At 40.1% G+C, this 20,124-nt stretch overlaps 1 protein-coding gene across 1 annotated transcript in view; it reads right to left on the bottom strand.

Moving 5' to 3' along the window:
- LOC124139391 (prominin-1-like) overlaps window positions 1-18,308 on the bottom strand; it is a 132,003-nt gene extending 113,695 nt beyond the window's left edge. The window contains exon 1 of the mRNA XM_046506425.2: window positions 17,818-18,308. Coding sequence (XP_046362381.2) covers window positions 17,818-17,974 — 157 coding nt within the window. The 5' untranslated portion in view covers window positions 17,975-18,308. The remainder of the gene's footprint in view (window positions 1-17,817) is intronic.
- Window positions 18,309-20,124: the final 1,816 nt, after the last annotated feature.

Raw genomic sequence — 20,124 nt, 5'->3', positions numbered from 1 at the left:
TGATGTCTTCGAACAATGCAAAAGAATTCTTTAATGAGTTTCTGGTAACCTGGATGACTGATCATTTCACTTGTGACCTTGATTCTTATTTTTTCATCTAAAACAAACCATCAAGAATACTCACCAAAGCCAATAACAAAAACTCAAACTGTTAGCTCAAGGCATCAAGGCCAAATGACAACTGTTAACTCGAGGCATTAAGGCCAAATGACAACTGTTAACTCAAGGCATTAAGGCCAAATGACAGCTGTTAACTCAAGGCATTAAGGCCAAATGACAACTGTTAACTCAAGGCATCAAGGCCAAATGGCAGCTGTTAACTCAAGGCATCAAGGCCAAAGGAAAACTGTTAACTCAAGGCATTAAGGCCAAATGACAGCTGTTAACTCAAGGCATCAAGGCCAAATGACAACTGTTAACTCAAGGCATCAAGGCCAAATGATAACTGTTAACTCAAGGCACTACGGCCAAATGACAACTGCTAATTCAAGGCATTAAGGCCAAATTACACTTGTTAGTCAAGCCATTAAGGCTGGTATTCTGGTACACAATCTCAGACCCAGGCAGTCTGAGGAGATGGTACATTTAACTGTTGTTCTACAGTAGTTAGGAATTCTTCTCCACTAACCTTTTGTCCTTGCAAGGGAATTAGCAAAAATCGCTGAAACTCAATCAATCTTTATCCATTTGGGTGAACCGTCAAGTTCACTTAGCTATTATTGAAATGTTAACCTTTATGTTCTTCGAGTGACTTGTCAAGTCTTATTGACTCAGTTATTACTGAAATATTACCAGTGATGTTCTGATAATTGTATTAGTGCAATCATTAATTTACATTCTTTGAAAGAGTTTACAAGACTTGCTGGTATACCAGTAGCATATTTCTTTCAGAGGCGTTTTATTTTAAAAAGATATTTGGTTACATATTTGCCAACCCTAAATTTCAGACATAAAACTAAAGATATAAAAACTTTTATATTCCTGCCAAATCTGCTCAATAGTGTCATAAGCTTCTATGTTCCCAGGAAATTATCTAGACCTCCTAAGGGGCCAATATTGGGCCCCAAATTTGCAGCAAATGTCAGTAAATATTCCCAATTCATGTTAATATCTAATGTAAGGGCTTTGTATTTCACTGATAACAAAAGCAATAATGATAGAAGAGTGAAAAGTACCTAATAATTTCGGAAAATAAGAACTTTGAAAAATCCCAATTTTGAACAAAATAATATGTGTTTCACAATTTTCCTGCTGATGACACTTAGTATAGAATCCTAGACAATCCATGGTTCCAGCTAACTTCCTGGTTTTACTGTCTCAGATGGATGTACCATCCCACACCCCACCAAACCACCCTCCCCATCCACATACACTCCACCCCCCTCCCCATCCACACCCCCCCCCTCTCCCCAACCAAATTTCTGCAGCTCTCCCAAACCAGATAAGAAAGCTGTCAAGCCAACTAATAACAGTTGTCATCAAGTAGCAGCTCCTTAGTTGCTTGTTATCGGTAAGTGTTTGCTATATTTCAAAAGAAAATCATTGTAAAATAGTACAACGCCCCAGGTTACATCAGAAACATCAACACCATCGATATTTATCAGTCTCATAGCCTGGACAAGTCATCCAGGTAAGGTTTACCTTAATAAATCAATAAGTGTTACCTTTGTGTGTTTATCCCTTGTTTATTCATAATTAAAATTTCTAAAAAGCAAAACTGTGGATGATTTTAGAAATTTCTTTAAGAATCAATATGGTGTCACATAATTCTGTGTGTGATCGCGATTCAAACAATACAACTTTTACTATGTTAGCAATGAAAAAAGTAAGATGACATAACAACAGTGGAAAACTTTACCTGCCACAAAGACATGTTTCATGGTGTTGACAATCTGTGAGACATGTGTTACACGAGCTGTTTCTACCTTCTCTTTACAGAACGGAAGACTTCCTTCATCACATCCAACAACCGCCACAGGTAAATATTTGCAATTAGCTAATGCAGCCATTTGATCATGGACATGAAACTATCTCTGTTTTGACAATGAAAAAGATGATGTTTGCACAATATTCTTTGATTTTAATATTTAATACAGTAATTTGTGCAACAGCCATAGTGTAAACATATAAAAGAAAATATTGATAAGGAAGGGAATTAATGGATGTCAACTTGACATCCATGAATTTTCTTGTAATGTGTATCACTTCTAATGCCTTTCAAAGACTTGAAAATACTGACATATTGTTAGTTCTTGTTGATGAATTTGAGAGTTATATCCAACCAACTTCTGACGAATGGATCAGATACTGTAAATCTTCAAATTAATGCGTCTCCAAATTGATACAACTGCTGTCCCCTAGCCAAAAATACGACTCAAAATCAATGAGACTCCCCCCCCCATCCCCTTTGGAATGATACACATCCTTACCTTAATCCAATCAGACAGCAAATAGCATCGCTTATTAGCACTGAGTACAGCACTTCCGTCATAACAATAACCAGTGTTTTCCTAAAAACAACACACAGTTTATATTTTTATTCTTTTGACTGGCATTATAGGAGTTCAATGGGAATAAAATTATTGAACCAACAACAGTTCACTGATTGGAGTGGTTATTGATGCCTAGTTTGACACGAGTGGGTAGAACTCTTGACCCCTGGAGTGATAACTCACCGGATGCCTATGGTGTAATTCCTATTCTCTAAATTACATTTTTGTGTACTGGTAACAACTGCAGCTGAATAAACCGTGTTTGTGTATATATTCAAGTTGGTATTTCTGCTATCCAAAGTGTGCAGTTACGCTGTCTCATTGTTCATAGCCATTTTGGAGACATAAATACGAAGTTTCATTAATGCGAACAAAGACTAATCGCATTTTTCACATTTAATTCACACTCGCGTTAATTTCAAGATTTACGGAATGTCCCTGGGCCTATACTCCCGACAGTACGGTAGCTGTCTTGCAAATTTTAAAAATGTCTGCATCTTTCATTGTTTTCAATGCTGTAATAGATATTAAATTAGTATCTGGATCAACAATCAACCTGAATGACACACAGCCAGATCATTGAATTCATACTTAAATTTTTTTCTTTTTATATCATGTCAAGGCTGGAACTGAATTGCCTCTTGCCATCAGCAATTGGAAGCTGGCGACCTGTTCTTATCCAGACCGCCATATGGTTCCCAAAAGTTGGGTTCTAATATCATATTTTAATCATGTTCTCTTGATTTCTCCTCACTACAGATCCTGATCACACCTTTGAGGGCACGTCCACCATGCTGCCAGTAATAATTGAATAATAAGTAAATTCCCCAATGTTAAACCTTAATGAACTAAAAACAGCCTGAGCCATTTCACCCTTCTGGTCCAGTAATATATTGGCCTACTGCTACGAGATCCAAATACAAGGGGGGTAACTGAACTGGAGCTGAATGTATTGGTTACTTTCAAGAAAGGTCACAACAACAAGATTTTTAATTTAGCTGCAAGAGGAAACTCCCCACATCAAATGCCACGGGCTTTGTTCAGTGTCAAAAGATGATAGCATGAATTAGGAAATGTGTTGACAGTTAATGATGTCCATCAATATTTCAGACCAGGAGGATCAGGCCTGTGATAAAAAATGCAGAGGAGTAAGAAAAACACGTCTGTCCACTCCTTTGTATGCTACATCGAGATTCTCAGCAGTCAGACACTGTGGTCAGGGCTCAAAAGATGGTCCTGAATCATACATCGAGATTCTCAGCAGTCAGACACTCTGGTCAGGGCTGAACAGGAGGCCACTGAATCCTACATACAGAATCTTAGCAGTAAGACACTCTGGTCAGGGCTGAACAGGAGGCAACTGAATCCTACATACAGAATCTTAGCAGTAAGACACTGTGGTCAGGGCTGAACAGGAGGCCACTGAATCCTTCATACAGAATCTCAGCAGTAAGACACTGTGGTCAGGGCTGAACAGGAGGCCACTGAATCCTTCATACAGAATCTCAGCAGTGAGACACTGTGGTCAGGGCTGAACAGGAGGCCACTGAATCCTTCATACAGAATCTCAGCAGTGAGACACTGTGGTCAGGGCCTTACAGAAGGCCACCAAATCCTACATACAGAATCTTAGCAGTAAGACACTGTGGTCAGGGCCTTACAGAAGGCCACCAAATCCTTCATACAGAATCTTAGCAGTGAGACACTGTGGTCAGGGCTGAACAGGAGACCACTGAATCCTACATACAGAATCTTAGCAGTAAGACACTCTGGTCAGGGCCCAACAGAAAGCCATTGAATCCTTCATACAGAATCTCAGCAGTCAGACACTGTGGTCAGGACTCAAGAGTCCCCTGATGGCCTGACTTGTAGGAGCCAATGTGCGCCTATATCTATAAAGGCTCATGTGAATAATATTCACCATGAATGAGTCAATGACTATAGTGTTACGCCACTTTTACCAACACTCTAACAATATCTTGGCAGTGGACACAGATTTGGGCTTCACACATTGTACCCATCTGGGGAATCAAACCGTGGAAGGTGCGTGACGATGGACAAGGGAATGCTTTAACCACTAGGCTACCCCACCCTCCTGTATTCACCATGAACATTTATGCTGATGTGATAGTTTCACAATAATAGCCTGTTCAATATTACATTGCTTAATAAATGTTTACCTGAAAGTTGATGGGCCTATCAGGAAATGGCAATAACAGAACAATGATCACTGTATATTACTATATGGACATATTGAAGCTGTGAACTCAATTGGTTGGTTTGGTTTGACAGTGGAAAGAAGTTTAAGCACTTCACTGCCTTCGATTACAGCTACGCAGACAAGTGAGGAAGTTAGTGTTAAAGCCTTGTTCAAGAATACTTCTGTAGAACAGTGTGTCATCCTAATGTGGAGGGAAAGTTTGTTTGTTTGTTTGTTTAACGCTGCATTCAGCAATATTCTAGCAAAACAGGGCAGCTATGTTTAGGCTATGAGAACAAGCCTTGATGATGACCCTAATTCTGGACATCCCTCAACTTCCACCAATGAAAGATTTGTATGACTGATGAACGGCAATAGCTTATTGGCTCTAGTTGCATACTGCATGGTAGGGCTGGGACGAGTCCAAATTTACTACCCGGGTACCCATCCCCCTATTACCCGACCCTACTTGGTACCCATCCCCCTATTACCCGACCCTACTTGGTACCCATCCCCCTATTACCCGACCCTACTTGGTACCCATCCCCCTATTACCTGACCCTACTTGGTACCCATCCCCCCTATAACCTGACCCTACCCGGGTCCCCACTGTAGGTCTCAGGAGAGGTCTCAAAATGTCCGATTGGGAACATTTTTAGCATAGTCCTGGAAAAACGTATTTAGATACATGTATTAAACAATCTGGTCATTGATACACTGAAGCTGAATTAAGTTATATCTTTATTCAACCATATGAAAAATCAGAAGGAATGGATGCATAGTCAGAAAGAACTTGTAGTGTACCCATAGAGTTATAGATAACTATTGTCATTAAACAATATATCACATGACTTACCACGGGTCAGGGTAGTCCTGTTGGTACCCGGATCCTACTCAGTACCCACCCGACCCAGGGACCCGAGTTATCTGTCCCAGCCCTTCTGCATGGGTACTTTTTCAGGAGCATAGGCCATTTGAACGGGGATGACAATGTCAGCATGCAATGAATGCTTATGTATTTATCTGGGAAAATAAAATAGTTTGTCCACTGGAGTGTTAAATAACGTTTTACTTTCAGCCTGTGTCACTGACACTATGGTTTCAGAGTACATGTGGTATCATAAGTGTTAGAAAAAAAATAATAATAGAACATTTGTCTTTTCTGGTCAACTTGCAAGTCTATAATGTTTGGCAAGTCTAGATTACTGCAGTATCTGAAAATTTGTATTATTTTTTTAAAGATAATTTAACAACTGTTTTTTTGTGTACGATATGTCCATTTCAGAGACTAGATTTTAGTCTAACATCCCCACAGTAATGACCAACAGAAACCTGTATCTGAAGATGACCAAGAGTCGGTTGCCAGTGTAGATGATGTGTTGAATGTATAGAGGAGAAATGATACAGCAAAGTCACTTTACAATACATATCACGATACAAAGGTCACATTATGGTATGTATTGCGATATACATATTTTCATCAAATCGTGTGAAAATATCTTGACTATAAATATCTCAGAACAAGTTCAAAAGGAAAAGCTTCCTGTAGACACATGTTCATTGTGGCTGTTTTTAGTAGTGAACTTAATTACAACACATTTTGCGATTTGTGACTGACAAAAAAGCCGGGGTGTCATTATACAAGCAGTGATATATGTTAGCAGGTGTCGTCTTGTATCAATCGATACAGAAGAAAATGCATCGTGTATCGTATCACATAAAAACTCATGATGCACCGGTGCACTAGTGTATCGTTTCATGTCTAGTTGGATGACGATGAAGATGTACCCTCACAAAACTGTTATCCCAGGTATTTGAAAGCAAGACGTATAGTCTTCATTGCCACCTTAAGAAAAGTACCATTCAATATGCTTCACAAACTTGACATCACAGTTACAGGGTCTCTAATCTATGACATAATTATGTTTTTGTGTAACATTTTCATATAATGATTGAACAAACCTCACGATGAATCAGAAGATCTGACAAAAATCAATCATTATTAACATGTCATTTTCTTTCAAAATGACGCTGCAATTCAGATATTAAATGTCAAATAAAGTCTTTAAAAATTCAAACTTACATGCCTGATTTAACAAAGTTGTCCGAAACAATTTAGATATCAGCTCTTGTCACATCCTGAAACTGTCATTTAGATCAATGTTTTATTTCAATCAGAAGGTTGTGTCCGTGTGAAGCTCGTTGTTCGAGGCCTTCATCATTGACACATAGTTTTTGTATCACAAGAATTGATTTTCACATGAGCTTGTTATCCTATTACAGTTTTTGTCAAAAGATCCGTAACCAGCCCAAGATGAGTAATCAGCAGAATATGCAGAAATACTCAATAACAAATAAACATCTTATACCTGGGAGTGTTTTTTTGGCATATCGCAATTACAATTTCTTCCCCTTATAGCCGCTTGCATGTTTTTTTTTAACTTTACAGCATGGTAAATTACCACACGAGGAAATTGAATGTCAGCGTGAAGCACTCACCCTAAGGCCATGTGTAGCATTATACACCGAGAGCACTAGCCATTGTTCTATAACAAGACATCACATGCTATTTCAAATAAAAAGATATTTTGAAGCCAGTGACCCTTAATACCTGCACATGAAGGTGACCAGCTACTTAGAGCAGCATTCAGTGCCCCGGGGTTCGTGGATGAGTGAAACAGGAAACAGAATGTGATGGCGATGTTTGGAGGACTTATGAATAAATATTAATTGTGGAAATATCATCGGTCTTCAGCAACCCATGCTTGTCATTGCTCACATTGATAATGATCCTTGATTGTCAAGTTTCACACTGATTATGAACCTTGGTTGTCAAGTTTCACACTGATTATGATCCTTGGTTGTCAAGTTTCACACTGATTATGATCCTTGGTTGTCAAGTTTCACACTGATTATGATCCTTCGTGACCGGTGAAGATCCAGTGTAGAAGAGGTCTTCAGCAACCCATGCTTGCCATAAAAGGTGATTACTCTTGTCATAAGGGGCGACTAACGGGATTGGGTGGTCAGGCGTGGTTGATGCATGTCATCGTATGTCAGTTGTGTGGATCGATGCTCATGTCAATCAGTGGACTGTCTGGTCCAGACTCGATTATTTACAGAATGCTGTCAAATAGTGGGAATATTGCTGACTGCGGCGTTAAACAACAAACAAACAAAAGCAGTGTATGAGTGGCTGCTTATACTAATCCCAACTAGTCCAATGTTAGTGTGAATTTAACAAACAAACAAAATCAAAATGTATTGATTCTGAAAGGTTGTGTACCTCATAAATGAAACAATTAAAAGTTACCTACACAAACAAAGCCTCACCCAGTATCACTGAGTTTGATATTAGTAGTGCACCAGTGAGTCGTTTCTGATTTGAATTAGCGATGACATGCAGTTGATAGCCTCCCACGACAGCACAGACTCTAATTCTCTCTGTCACTCTCTTCATACAATGCTAGATTTTTCGGAAGCCATAGCAGATTAAGAGCTAAGGGTTCTCAATTATTCTCTTTAGATACCAGGCCAGTTCCAGTGTAGCTTGGCAAATGACAAGCCCCCTTCAGAGATGCCATAAAAGAATGTTAGTTATGCTGATTTGGGGCCTGTGATCAATTATCTCTTGGCCTCATTGCAGCATATGGATCTTCACACTCTGGTTGAGGGATCCTCAACCCACCAAACAGGAGCTGATCATGTTGTCATTGTCAGGTCGTGACGACTCAGCAGGAAAACAATTAACCTAGTTATCTCCCTTGGTGCCGATGTCAGCTGCATGCTAGTCAGAGCCAGGGTGGACATCATTAACTGATTTGACCAATTACGATATATATGCTGTGACGCCTACAATATGACATGACTCTGTCTAATTTGAGATGACATCTGGCCCATGGTTAAGAACTTTCAAATCCGAGTAATTGGCACCATAAGTCTCCATTTGAAGTAATTGTGCCTCTGTGTACACTTCCTGATACTCACACTGATATACATCCTCTGCTACAAGGGTGGATCAAGCAAATTTAAAAGGGAGGGGTCCAAAATATCAAAATCCTCTCTGAGTGGGGGGTTGGAGTGGGGGTGGGGGATGGATCCGACAGATTTGTTTTCGGGTTGGTAGTTTTAAATTTCAGCAGGCCCTTTTGGCCTCCAGTTTGTTTAAGTAATTATTGATTAAGCAATATTTAGGTTATAAGATAAACATAACTTTCATGTTTATAAACAGTAGGATTAGACCTTTCACATGGTGTATGACGTGTAGTCACAAGGCTGATAATTTCCAGATAAATGTAGGCATCATCTATCACCAGTCTCTGGGAACTTGGTGTGATAGCAGTAAAAGCTTCTGGTTGACGTGTTGTATTTTGTAATTTATATTGCAAGAGTATGTCTCCCTGCTTCAGCCCTAAAATGTTTGGGCCTACAGTTTTTCGACTGGGCCTACAGTTTTTCGACTGGGCCTACAGTTTTTCCACTAGGCCTACAGTTTTTCCACTGGGCCTACAGTTTTTCCACTGGGCCTACAGTTTTTCCACTGGGCCTACGGGGGGCGGTCGGGTAGCCTAGTGGTTAAAGCTTCCGCTCATCACGCCAAAGACCCGGGTTCGATTCCCGACATGGGTACAATGTGTGAAGCCCATTTCTGGTGTCCCCCGCCTTATATCGCTGGAATATTGCTAAAAGCGGCGTAAAACATACTCACTCACTCACTCACTCACTCACTGGGCCTACAGTTTTTCCACTGGCCTACAGTTTTTCCACTGGGCCTACAGTTTTTCGACTGGGCCTACAGTTTTTCCACTGGCCTACAGTTTTTCCACTGGGCCTTCAGTTTTTCCACTGGGCCTACAGTTTTTCCACTGACCTACAGTTTTTCCACTGGGCCAACAGTTTTTCCACTGACCTACAGTTTTTCCACTGGGCCTACAGTTTTTCCACTGGGCCTACAGTTTTTCCACTGGGCCTACAGTTTTTCCACTGGACCTACAGTTTTTCCACTGACCTACAGTTTTTCCACTGACCTTCAGTTTTTCCACTGGCCAACAGTTTTTCCACTGGGCCTACAGTTTTTCCACTGACCTACAGTTTTTCCACTGGGCCAACAGTTTTTTCCACTGGGCCTACAGTTTTTCCACTGGGCCAACAGTTTTTCCACTGGGCCTACAGTTTTTCCACTGACCTACAGTTTTTCCACTGGGCCTACAGTTTTTCCACTTGGCCTACAGTTTTTCCACTGGGCCTACAGTTTTTCCACTGACCTACAGTTTTTCCACTGACCTACAGTTTTTCCACTGGGCCTACAGTTTTTCCACTAGGCCTACAGTTTTTCGACTGGGCCTACAGTTTTTCCACTGACCTACAGTTTTTCCACTGACCTACAGTTTTTCCACTGGGCCTACAGTTTTTCCACTGACCTACAGTTTTTCCACTGGGCCAACAGTTTTTCCACTGACCTACAGTTTTTCCACTGGCCAACAGTTTTTCCACTGGGCCTACAGTTTTTCCACTGGGCCTACAGTTTTTCCACTGACCTACAGTTTTTCCACTGGGCCTACAGTTTTTCCACTGGCCTACAGTTTTTTAAATGTGCTCTCAGTTTACTCTGCTGAGTTTCAGACACTGGCTGACAGTATTTTCCTCACATTTACTTTTTTCAACGGCTGGCCAATTCTTCTTCTTGAGTTAATGACGTTCAAGGTCATAATGCCAAGAGGCAATCTTTTTCATATTTTCTTTCATTTCTATAATTGCTGTTTTCAACTAAATTAGAACGAGCCTTCTGAGTGTGAAAGCAATAACCTGCATAAATGTTCTTTGATCTGGCATTACAGATTAACTGTAGTAATATGAAAGAATTAGGTTCTTTAACTTCTTTGAGAAGTATATTAAAGCCTTTAGTTTGATCAATACACAATCTGACCAATATGGCTGTTCCAGGACACTGACTCCCATGCATCACTATTGAATGGAAACACTGTTAGGAGCAACTGCAGTAACATGAGGCTATTCCAATAACCCCCTGCCGAATGTAGAATACAAAGAGTGAGTATAGTTCTACACCACTTTTAGCAATATCAAGGCAGTGGACACCAGAAATGGGCTTCACACATTGTACCCATGCGGGGAATCGAACCCGGGTCTTCGGCGTGACGAGTGAATGCTTTAACCACAAGGCTACCCGACCACCCCAGAACACAAAAAACATAAAGGGAATACAGTTCTGTAACCTTAACAAAATACAGTCAGGGTGTACGGATACATGTTGTGTATTGTAATATTGCAATACAACTTTAACTTGCTTTCTCAACCCTAATCAACACTGTCTTCAGAAACACATTGCATGTATGTTTTCATGTTGACTCATCTCATGCCTCAATGTCATGCTTCCAGGGGGTACGGGTGGCCCAGTCGTCTAAGGCGCCGCGATTCGCTGTACAGAGTTGCGTCCCTTGGGCACGCCAGAAACCTAGGATTGTGGGTTCGAATCCCGGTTCGCCCCAATTATGTTTCTAGGTTTGTCAGCACCATACCCGTGCTCATGGGTTTCACCGTAGTGCTAAACATCTTAGACCTGCATCACTTCGGGCTTTCCTCCATCATTAAGCTGACACGCCGTGATATAACTGGAATAATGTTAAAAGCGGCGTTACACCCAACTCACTCACTCACTCATGCTTCCACTTTCTTCAGATGCATCGAGTCTTCATTTCATAGACTCTACCAGCCATACTTATCTGGTACTATTAATGATAGGAGCACCCAGTGTCTAATTACTGAAATAGTTAGTTAAAGTTAGAGAAGGAGGACACTCACTCAATCACTCACTCTCTCACTCAAGCCCCCCACCCCCACCCCCTCCTCCCTTTCTTTAAAATGCCCCAAAACTGTATGTCTTGAACTAAATAACCTCTATAACTGAATACCAAAAAATACTCAAAAACTGCTCTGCATATTGAAACACTTCTCTGCATTGTCACCTGAGTTGGCTAGGCGTGTTGGTCTTGATGTATGGCAGCTTTATGATGACTTGCTTAAACATTAGCAAGTTTAATGCATGTCAAGTTGGCGACATCAATGTACGGAAATGAGTGCTTAGTATTGGTAGCCAGTGATTGTCTACAGTTCCACATAATGTTTGTCAATTTCCAGTTGTTAAGATTATTCATGAAATTTTAATCATCAAAGGCAGAAGTTTACTGAATAATGAGATAAAGTAAGGGATTGACTGACTTAAATCAAAAGTACCCAATGCTAAAAAAAACAAATTTAATTATTTTATTTATTCTCCTTAGCTCTAGTTTTAATGAATAGAAATAAACTAAATGACACAAGTATAAAATGCAACCAAAGCATTGCTTATAGTTTTTAATAATACAATTGATTCATACATTGACTTGCCAAAGACAAACACCTCATCAGGAGAAGAAAATCTTCTCTGTAACATGTGTCAAAATTAAGAATAACATGAAAGAACCATTGTCACAATCCTAATGTTAACAGGGATGGAGGGGCCCTTGGTTATAGCAGAGGACATCAAGGACACCACGACCAAATTAATTTCTAACACTATACTGTTCAACCTTAAAAATAATTTTCCAAAAAATTAAAATATTAAAAATCACATTGATTTTAATTTATTTCAACCCACCATTTCTAATAGTAAGTAATACCATTAACTATAAAATCAAAGGTGTGTTGTGCAAATTTCATATTACTAGTTACTGAGAAGTGAATGGTGAGTGAGTGAATTTGGTTTTATGCTGCCTTTAGCAATATTCCAGCAACATCACGACAGGGAACATCCAAAATGGGCCATATACTAACTAACTACTGGAAAGTTTGAGCTTGAAAAAAACTCGAACGTTTTTAGCACAGATTATCACAGTAATCAGTTAAAACAAATATTCTTGATAATCAATATTGGCTGAGAACGCATTTTCTTATTCATTATGAAACAATCATCAATAAATTACCGTAATACTTTTCGCACAACAACATCACAGTCTCAGAGACTGAGAAAAAATTCTTATCTATTATCATCTGAACATTAAAGTAAATAGTGACATTAACTAAACATCTTCATTCTGTTTGCCATTGCTAACCAACAAGTTTTCAGCAAATATTGTTGCATAGTTTGCACATATTGAACTGTGTCGACTCCAACGTCACCCTGTGTGAAGTAGTGGTTGTGAAAGCATGAGAAAACAACATCAGCAGATTTATTGATTGGAGGTGCGACTGTGGACAGATGTGTGAAAGAAATGAAGAATTTATTTCTTATCGAAGATCCGGTTTGTACAGAGGAGTTTAGAAGATCTCCTGCAAAGCACATGTCCTGTATGCCAGTTTTTTCATATATTGGGCATCGAAGTGGACGACTGAGTTGGCTTTAACACCTTTCAGTGGTATTTCAGTTATATGAGACCTAAGTTCCCAGGATCACTGTGAGGGCTGTGAATGTAGTTAGTTTAAACATATTTTATTCTCATGAAAAGGATTGGGCACAAGTTATCACAACTTAGAAAGCCCTCTCCCATAGATTTACATGTATGCTTATTTACAGTTAATAAATCAAATGACAGAAAGGAAAGGAAAGAGATAGAGAAACGTATGTACATTCACACTGCTCAATCAAACCTTTTCTTTCTTCTTATATATGTACATTCCTAAAAATGCTTTCGTTCACACGATTAGGTAAAATTGCATTTCCAACTAGCATCAGGTCAATATTTACATCAGAAGTATCTTTCACAATTAACAATAGTGAGTGCATCAATTCATTTCTAGCTGATTTATTGAATTGTGAATTGGATAATATTGGGGAGTGGAAGGGGGAGTCGATATGTGCTTGAAGAAAATCTCTTCCTTGAAAATGCTGGTAAAAGAGTCAGTTCTTTGGTTCTACAGAAGTACAAAACATGACACGCTAAAGTTCTGGAAAATAATGTGATGTGGTTAATAAAAATGGTTTTGTTCCTCCTGGGCCACCCACATCCATCCTGGGGAGTGGGTCTGGACCGACTAAACCAGTGATTGATGAGAGACAACTCCAGCTGCCCTCGGGGACCACGACATGCGTTCAGCCAAGTGACAGTCTTGAGCCACTTACACCAAGCACCAGGCTCAGAGGCCTCCCATCAGTGGCCTCTGCTAGGAGTTATCATTGAGGTGAAAATATAATTAAAATATGTCACCCTGTTTCAGTCAACAAGAGTAAATAATATGTCCATTTATACCGCGCCAGATTCCATTCACCAAGTTAATCTCATGGCGCTACATAGTTTTAGCAAATAATGCTAATGAAAGGGGAGTAGAGTTGATAGTGTTGTGTGAAAAGGTGTGTTTTCAGATGAGCCTTAAAGGATGAAATTGATGGCGACAGCTTAAGATCAGATGGTAGTTTGTTCCATAGTGAGGAAGCTCAGAACTGGAAAGATCTCTGACCAAAGGTTTTGAGACGGGTTTCCTGGACTTGTAACAGGTGGTTATTCTGAGAACGGAGAGATCTGGAAGGCTTGTATTTAGGCAGTAGTTCGGTGAGATATAATGGGGCTGTTTCCATGTAGCATTTGTGGCATATAAAAGCAAAACATGTCAGCACTGAATAAGGCTGACAGAGAGTGAGTGATGGTTGGCACCACTTCAATAATATACAAGTAAAATATTGGCAGGGAATGCACAAAATGGGTTTAACACATTGTGGCCAGATTTGGAATGGAACCCAGGTCTTTGGCATGATGAGCCAAAGCCTTAATCACTAGGCTACCCCAGGAAGCCACCGAGGAGAGTCAGTTCAGTTTAACTCTGTGAAGTTTGTACAGTAGTCTCTTGGTATCAGCTTTGTGTGGGAAGAAGCCCAAGTGGACCACTCTAAACCAAGGGTCATAATCAGTGTGAAACTAGGCAACCTAGGATCATAATCAGTGTGAAACTAGGCAACCAAAGATCATAATTGCTGTGAAACTAGGCAACCAAGAGCGATAATCAATTTGAAACTAGATAACCAAGGATTATTATCAGTGTGAAACTAGACAACCAAGGATTATTATCAGTGTGAAAGTGGGCAACCAAGGATTATTATCAGTGTGAAACTGGGCAACCAAGGATCAAAATCAGTGTGAAACTGGGCAACCAAAGACAATAATCAGTGTGAAACTAGGCAATCAAGGATCAGTATCAGTGTGAAACTAGGCAATAAAGGATCAGTATCAGTGTGAAACTAGGCAATAAAGGATCAGTATCGGTTCAAAACTAGGCAATCAAGGATCAGTATCAGTGAGAAACTATGCAATAAAAGATCAGTATCAGTGTGAAACTAGGCAATAAAGGATCAGTATCAGTGTAAAACTAGGCATCAAGGGATCATAATCAGTGTGAAACTAGGCAATCAAGGATCAGTATCAGTGTAAAACTAGGCAATAAAGGATCAGTATCAGTGTGAAACTAGGCAATAAGGATCAGTATCAGTTCAAAACTAGGCAATCAAGGATCAGTATCAGTGTAAAACTAGGCAATAAAGGATCAGTATCAGTGTGAAACTATGCAATAAAGGATCAGTATCATTGTGTAACTATGCAATAAAGGATCAGTATCAGTGTGAAACTATGCAATCAAGGATCAGTATCAGTGTAAAACTAGGCAATCAAGGATCAGTATCAGTGTGAAACTATGCAATAAAGGATCAGTATCAGTCCAAAACTAGGCAATCAAGGATCAGTATCAGTGAGAAACTATGCAATAAAGGATCAGTATTAGTGTGAAACTAGGCAATCAAGGATCAGTATCAGTGTGAAACTAGGCAATAAAGGATCAGTATCAGTGTAAAACTAGGCATCAAGGGATCATAATCAGTGTGAAACAAGGCAATCAAGGATCAGTATCAGTGTAAAACTAGGCAGTCAAGGATCAGTATCAGTGTGAAACTAGGCAATAAAGGATCAGTATCAGTGTAAAACTAGGCATCAAGGGATCATAATCAGTGTGAAACTAGGCAATCAAGGATCAGTATCAGTGTAAAACTAGGCAATCAAGGATCAGTATCAGTGTAAAACTAGTCAATAAAGGATCAGTATCAGTGTAAAACTGGAACTTGAACCCTGCAACTGGAGATTGGGGGAGAAGGTAAGAGGGATGGACAACAAGGAACTAATGAATTGATAAAGGACCAGGGTGGATAGAAAGATAGAGACTGATCATTTGAAGGGTTTGATAGATAGCCTTTTCCAAGTGGAAGTCATTTGTGAACAGATTGTGTTATGCATTCAGTTCCTAATCATTTATCAATACAATCGTGTATTGATCAACCAATTGATATTGATTGTTGTAGTTATTCTATTCAATGTATAGTTATGGCTGAGTAATACTAGCCTCAATATCCTCTGGCCTCCAATGTTCGAAAAGTAGCTTAAAACAAAGACAACAGGAACTGATTGAACTTTATCAAAATCGTAATCAAAATTATATACCACTGAACGTAATAATGGATTTTTGTGTGAAGAGAACCAGTGTAACAAATGCTCACATACTTAATAAACATGGGCATTGGTATTCAATAATACCAAAAAAATAATTCTTTGAGCCAAGATTAGCTGAAATAAGTGCCATGAACATAAATCACCTTAGCTGTGGAAATAATCGTTACCCTGCTTACAGATCCCATGTTATCTATACAGTGATAGTGTAGGGGCCATTCAGAAAGCGTAATACTACACTGGGTCGAAAAGCGATTGCGTGTCTAACAGAGTATGAATAGGGACTTTAAGCCTGAACAGTTCCCAAAGCTACACGTCCCCAGCAAGATTCGCGGCACACCAAACAGATGTTCAATGCTGAAACTCGTCATTAATTAACCCACACCTTTCTGCGAACTACTCGTAGTGTGGTAATTTAATTTCTACGGTTGAAGAGGGATTTCAATAAGGCACATAGTAAAACGCCGACCTTCAGTCGGAACACACGTCTTGTGGAACAAGCATCCTCGACTCTGATGTACATCACACGCATTTCAATTGCCTTGTATTTCGTTCGTATCGCCATACAACCCGACATATTGAAATAATCAATACTTCAGTGTATATTAAACTGGTATTGTGTCTTTGGTTACTGAATCCACGGCTCTGCATTGCCATATTTACGACACAGCGCCAAGTGACATATTTACTAGACCTGTGTTTTACAATACCATCGATATAACTACTATGTACATTGAACAATTGGGAACGGCTAGGAAACATTGGCATGCCTTGTTAATATAGAGCAACGCTTAGATACATCGCGTTAGATCGCGATACATTTGTTGTATGTATTTGATTCTTGACCGATGTAGACAGAATCGGTTCACACAAATAGTAAGTGTTGGTGATGAGATGCAATGGACGAAAAACATTAATGAATAGAATTGAAAGTATGATATCACTCAAGGCTAAAATGTTTGCGAAGAGGCGCCCAGTATCTGTCCATGAGTCGCCAACAATGATAAAAGCCATTCATTCTTCCGCTAGAAATCATAAACACGACTTGCAAATAAGCACGAATCATAAATTCTTCTATCTGTAAGAACGACCCGGCAACATCTCCTGAACGCAACAATTGTCCAGCTATTGTCATAGTAAAGATATTATCAGCCGTTGTCCATTAAGCCAGTGTTAGATTGATGCCATAAAGGCTACCCAAAGATTGGTGTGGATGCTCTAAGCTGACAATAGTGGCAATATCGTTCTTGGGTAAACACAACCGGCGACCAACCTCCATGGTCGATGTCAGGTTCGTGCGGTAAGCGAAATACGCATTTATAAAACATTAATATCCCATACTGAATTTTACAAGAGAATGGGATGAATAATTTACGACTGTCACCACGGCAGTAGCGGCTTCTGATAAATGAGTATTGCGTGGTACTCGACGCTCGTACTCAGGAAATATCCTGCCTGTATTGCTTTAATAGACAAGGACCAACTACTTGTTAATTCCCATTCTTCCCAATTTGTCACGTCTGTCTTGAAGCAATTTAAAAGTGATCAAGTCGAGACACCAGTGCTATCAAACTAACCAATTCTCTTTGACATTGGTGCCAAATGCAGATACTGCCAAAAACATAAACAAATTTGAAAAAACACTTACCTTTCGGTAGAGAACCCCATAATATTGTTCCGTTTGAATTTCTAACATGTCCCAAGTCCTCACTGGTATTATCCTCATAGATAAACCCATCACCAATCACTGGCACAATTAACAGAAACACACATACAAGTCCGTGAAAATATCCCTGTCCTTTCATGTTGAGTGTGCTGTTAAACTACAACGCATCACAACTACGACCAGGCGCCCAAGTCGCCTTTTTGATGTTAGCTTATCCTCTATGTATCGCCAATTCTCATGATTAATCTCGATCGATAACAAACGGCCTCCCGTCACTGACAATGCCGTTCTCTGAGTTTCAAACAGGAAGCACGTCGAACGCGCACGCCACAACACCGCTACAGTTGAACACACACCATTGAACACTATCTAACTATTCTATGCTTCGGTGACAGCGCTTGCCTCCCTTTGGTGCCAACACAATCAAGACCTACTGTTGATGTACTTTCCACAACAGTCTTGTAGTGACTTGCCCGGCCCTTGCGATGCGCTGCCTATCAAGACCCACCACGTGGTAGTCTATTTATAGCCGCCAAGTTCACAAGTGACAGAAGAGCTTGCTGTGGTTGGATCCCTGTTTAGCGAGTGGCATAATAATTAAATATATCGCGTTTGTTTATTACACGGACCCGCTAAAACGTAAACGATATCACGGAACAGTTGCTTGAACTGCCTACAGTCAATTCACGTGATTATATAATGTCATTAGATTGCATGTTTATTGCAATTAAATGACATGTTTGTCGTACACGCTTCTGTTGCGTTATGTTCAGGGTCAACCTGGAGAGCTCATACATGGTACACATTCAACCATGACTGCTATTGTATATACTGTGTGTATAGCCTAGCTATGTAATATAGAAGCAGAGTAACGGTACATTATCGGAACATAAAGGTAATGCGTCAGAAAATAATGGAGAGAGAAACTGAGACTTTGTTTTGAGCGACAGTGCCTTCATATTTAGCTAGAGTAATGTCGCCGTTGGGCTGAACTATTTCTGATGGAACGTTAAAGTTTCATTGACTCACTCACTCAACACACTGTTGTAGTGGAATGTGTACATGTATCAACATGACAGAGCGTGTCTTGTGTTGCACAAAAGATGTTTGTGTTGCTGATTTGTTTGTTTGTTTGTTTGTTGTTCAACGCCGCTCTCAGCAATATAACAGCTTTATGACGGCGGTCTGTAAATAATCGAGTCTGGGACAGACAATCCAGTGATTGACATCATGAGCATCGATCCACGCAATTGGAATACAATAACATTCATTAACCAAGACACGGAGTCCCGACAATCAGATCCCGCTAGTCGCCTCTTACGACAAGTAAGGGTTGCTGAAAACCTATTCTAACCCGCATTCACGGGTTCAAGCCCTTGGGAGTGAATAAGTGATTGAATGTTACTTTACTCCGCACTAGCAATCTTGCAGCTATTCCTCGAACTTTGAATATGGAGTTAGTTCATTAAATATTTGTAGTATTGACTGCTGATTGTAAGCGTTAGATATATATCAATTGGTGCTATGTACAAGGTAGGTTGAAAACCATGATGGTCTGGCTTGTTGGTGTTGGTTGTGATGGAACAACATCTTTTGTGAGTTTTCCACAACGTTCAGCCTTGATATTCTCACGCAGTTTCCTAAGCAGATAAGGGTATTATTGGCCATTGGCCATCTGACCTTTCGAGATGTAGTTCACCAGTAGGATTCATTTAGAATCCCAGAAATCACAAGCCATCACCTTGCCAGATTTTGCCTTCATCTTCAGAGAAGGATACGTTAGATGTTTCCACTACATAGACTGTTAAGTCTCTGAGCGATAGGGTGCGTGAACCAGGAGTCATCCATGGGTACAAATCGCTAAAAAAAAAAGTAACTGGGTCTGCTTCAAGATGACGTAAGTTCTGGCGTGTTTCTGATCAGGCGTCAGAAGACTTGGAACCCGGCGTGCTGTCATGCACAGCCCGTTCCTCAGAATGTGCTCAACTTCCTCGAGAGAGATGTCTGCTGTACTGGCTGTGAGTGAGTGAGTATGGTTTTACGCCGTTTTTAGCAATATTCCAGCAATATCACGGCGGGGTACACCAGAAATGGGCTTCACACATTGTACCCATGTCGGGAATCGAACCCGGGTCTTCGTGTGACGAGCGAACGCTTTAACCACTGGGCTACCCGACCGCCCCGCACTGGCTGTGTAACGTGTGGTGTCGTCGAGTATCCACAATCACATCATGTATTTTATTATTAACATTTCCCTTAGTTGAGGCAGTTGAAGGTCTTCTTGGTCGT

This window comes from Haliotis rufescens, unplaced genomic scaffold (assembly GCF_023055435.1).
Source record: "Haliotis rufescens isolate VD_foot unplaced genomic scaffold, xgHalRufe1.0.p SCAF_27, whole genome shotgun sequence".
Taxonomy (NCBI): Eukaryota; Metazoa; Mollusca; class Gastropoda; order Lepetellida; family Haliotidae; genus Haliotis; species Haliotis rufescens.
Note: the sequence above shows the minus strand (reverse complement) of the source record. Positions and strands in the feature narration are given on the sequence as shown.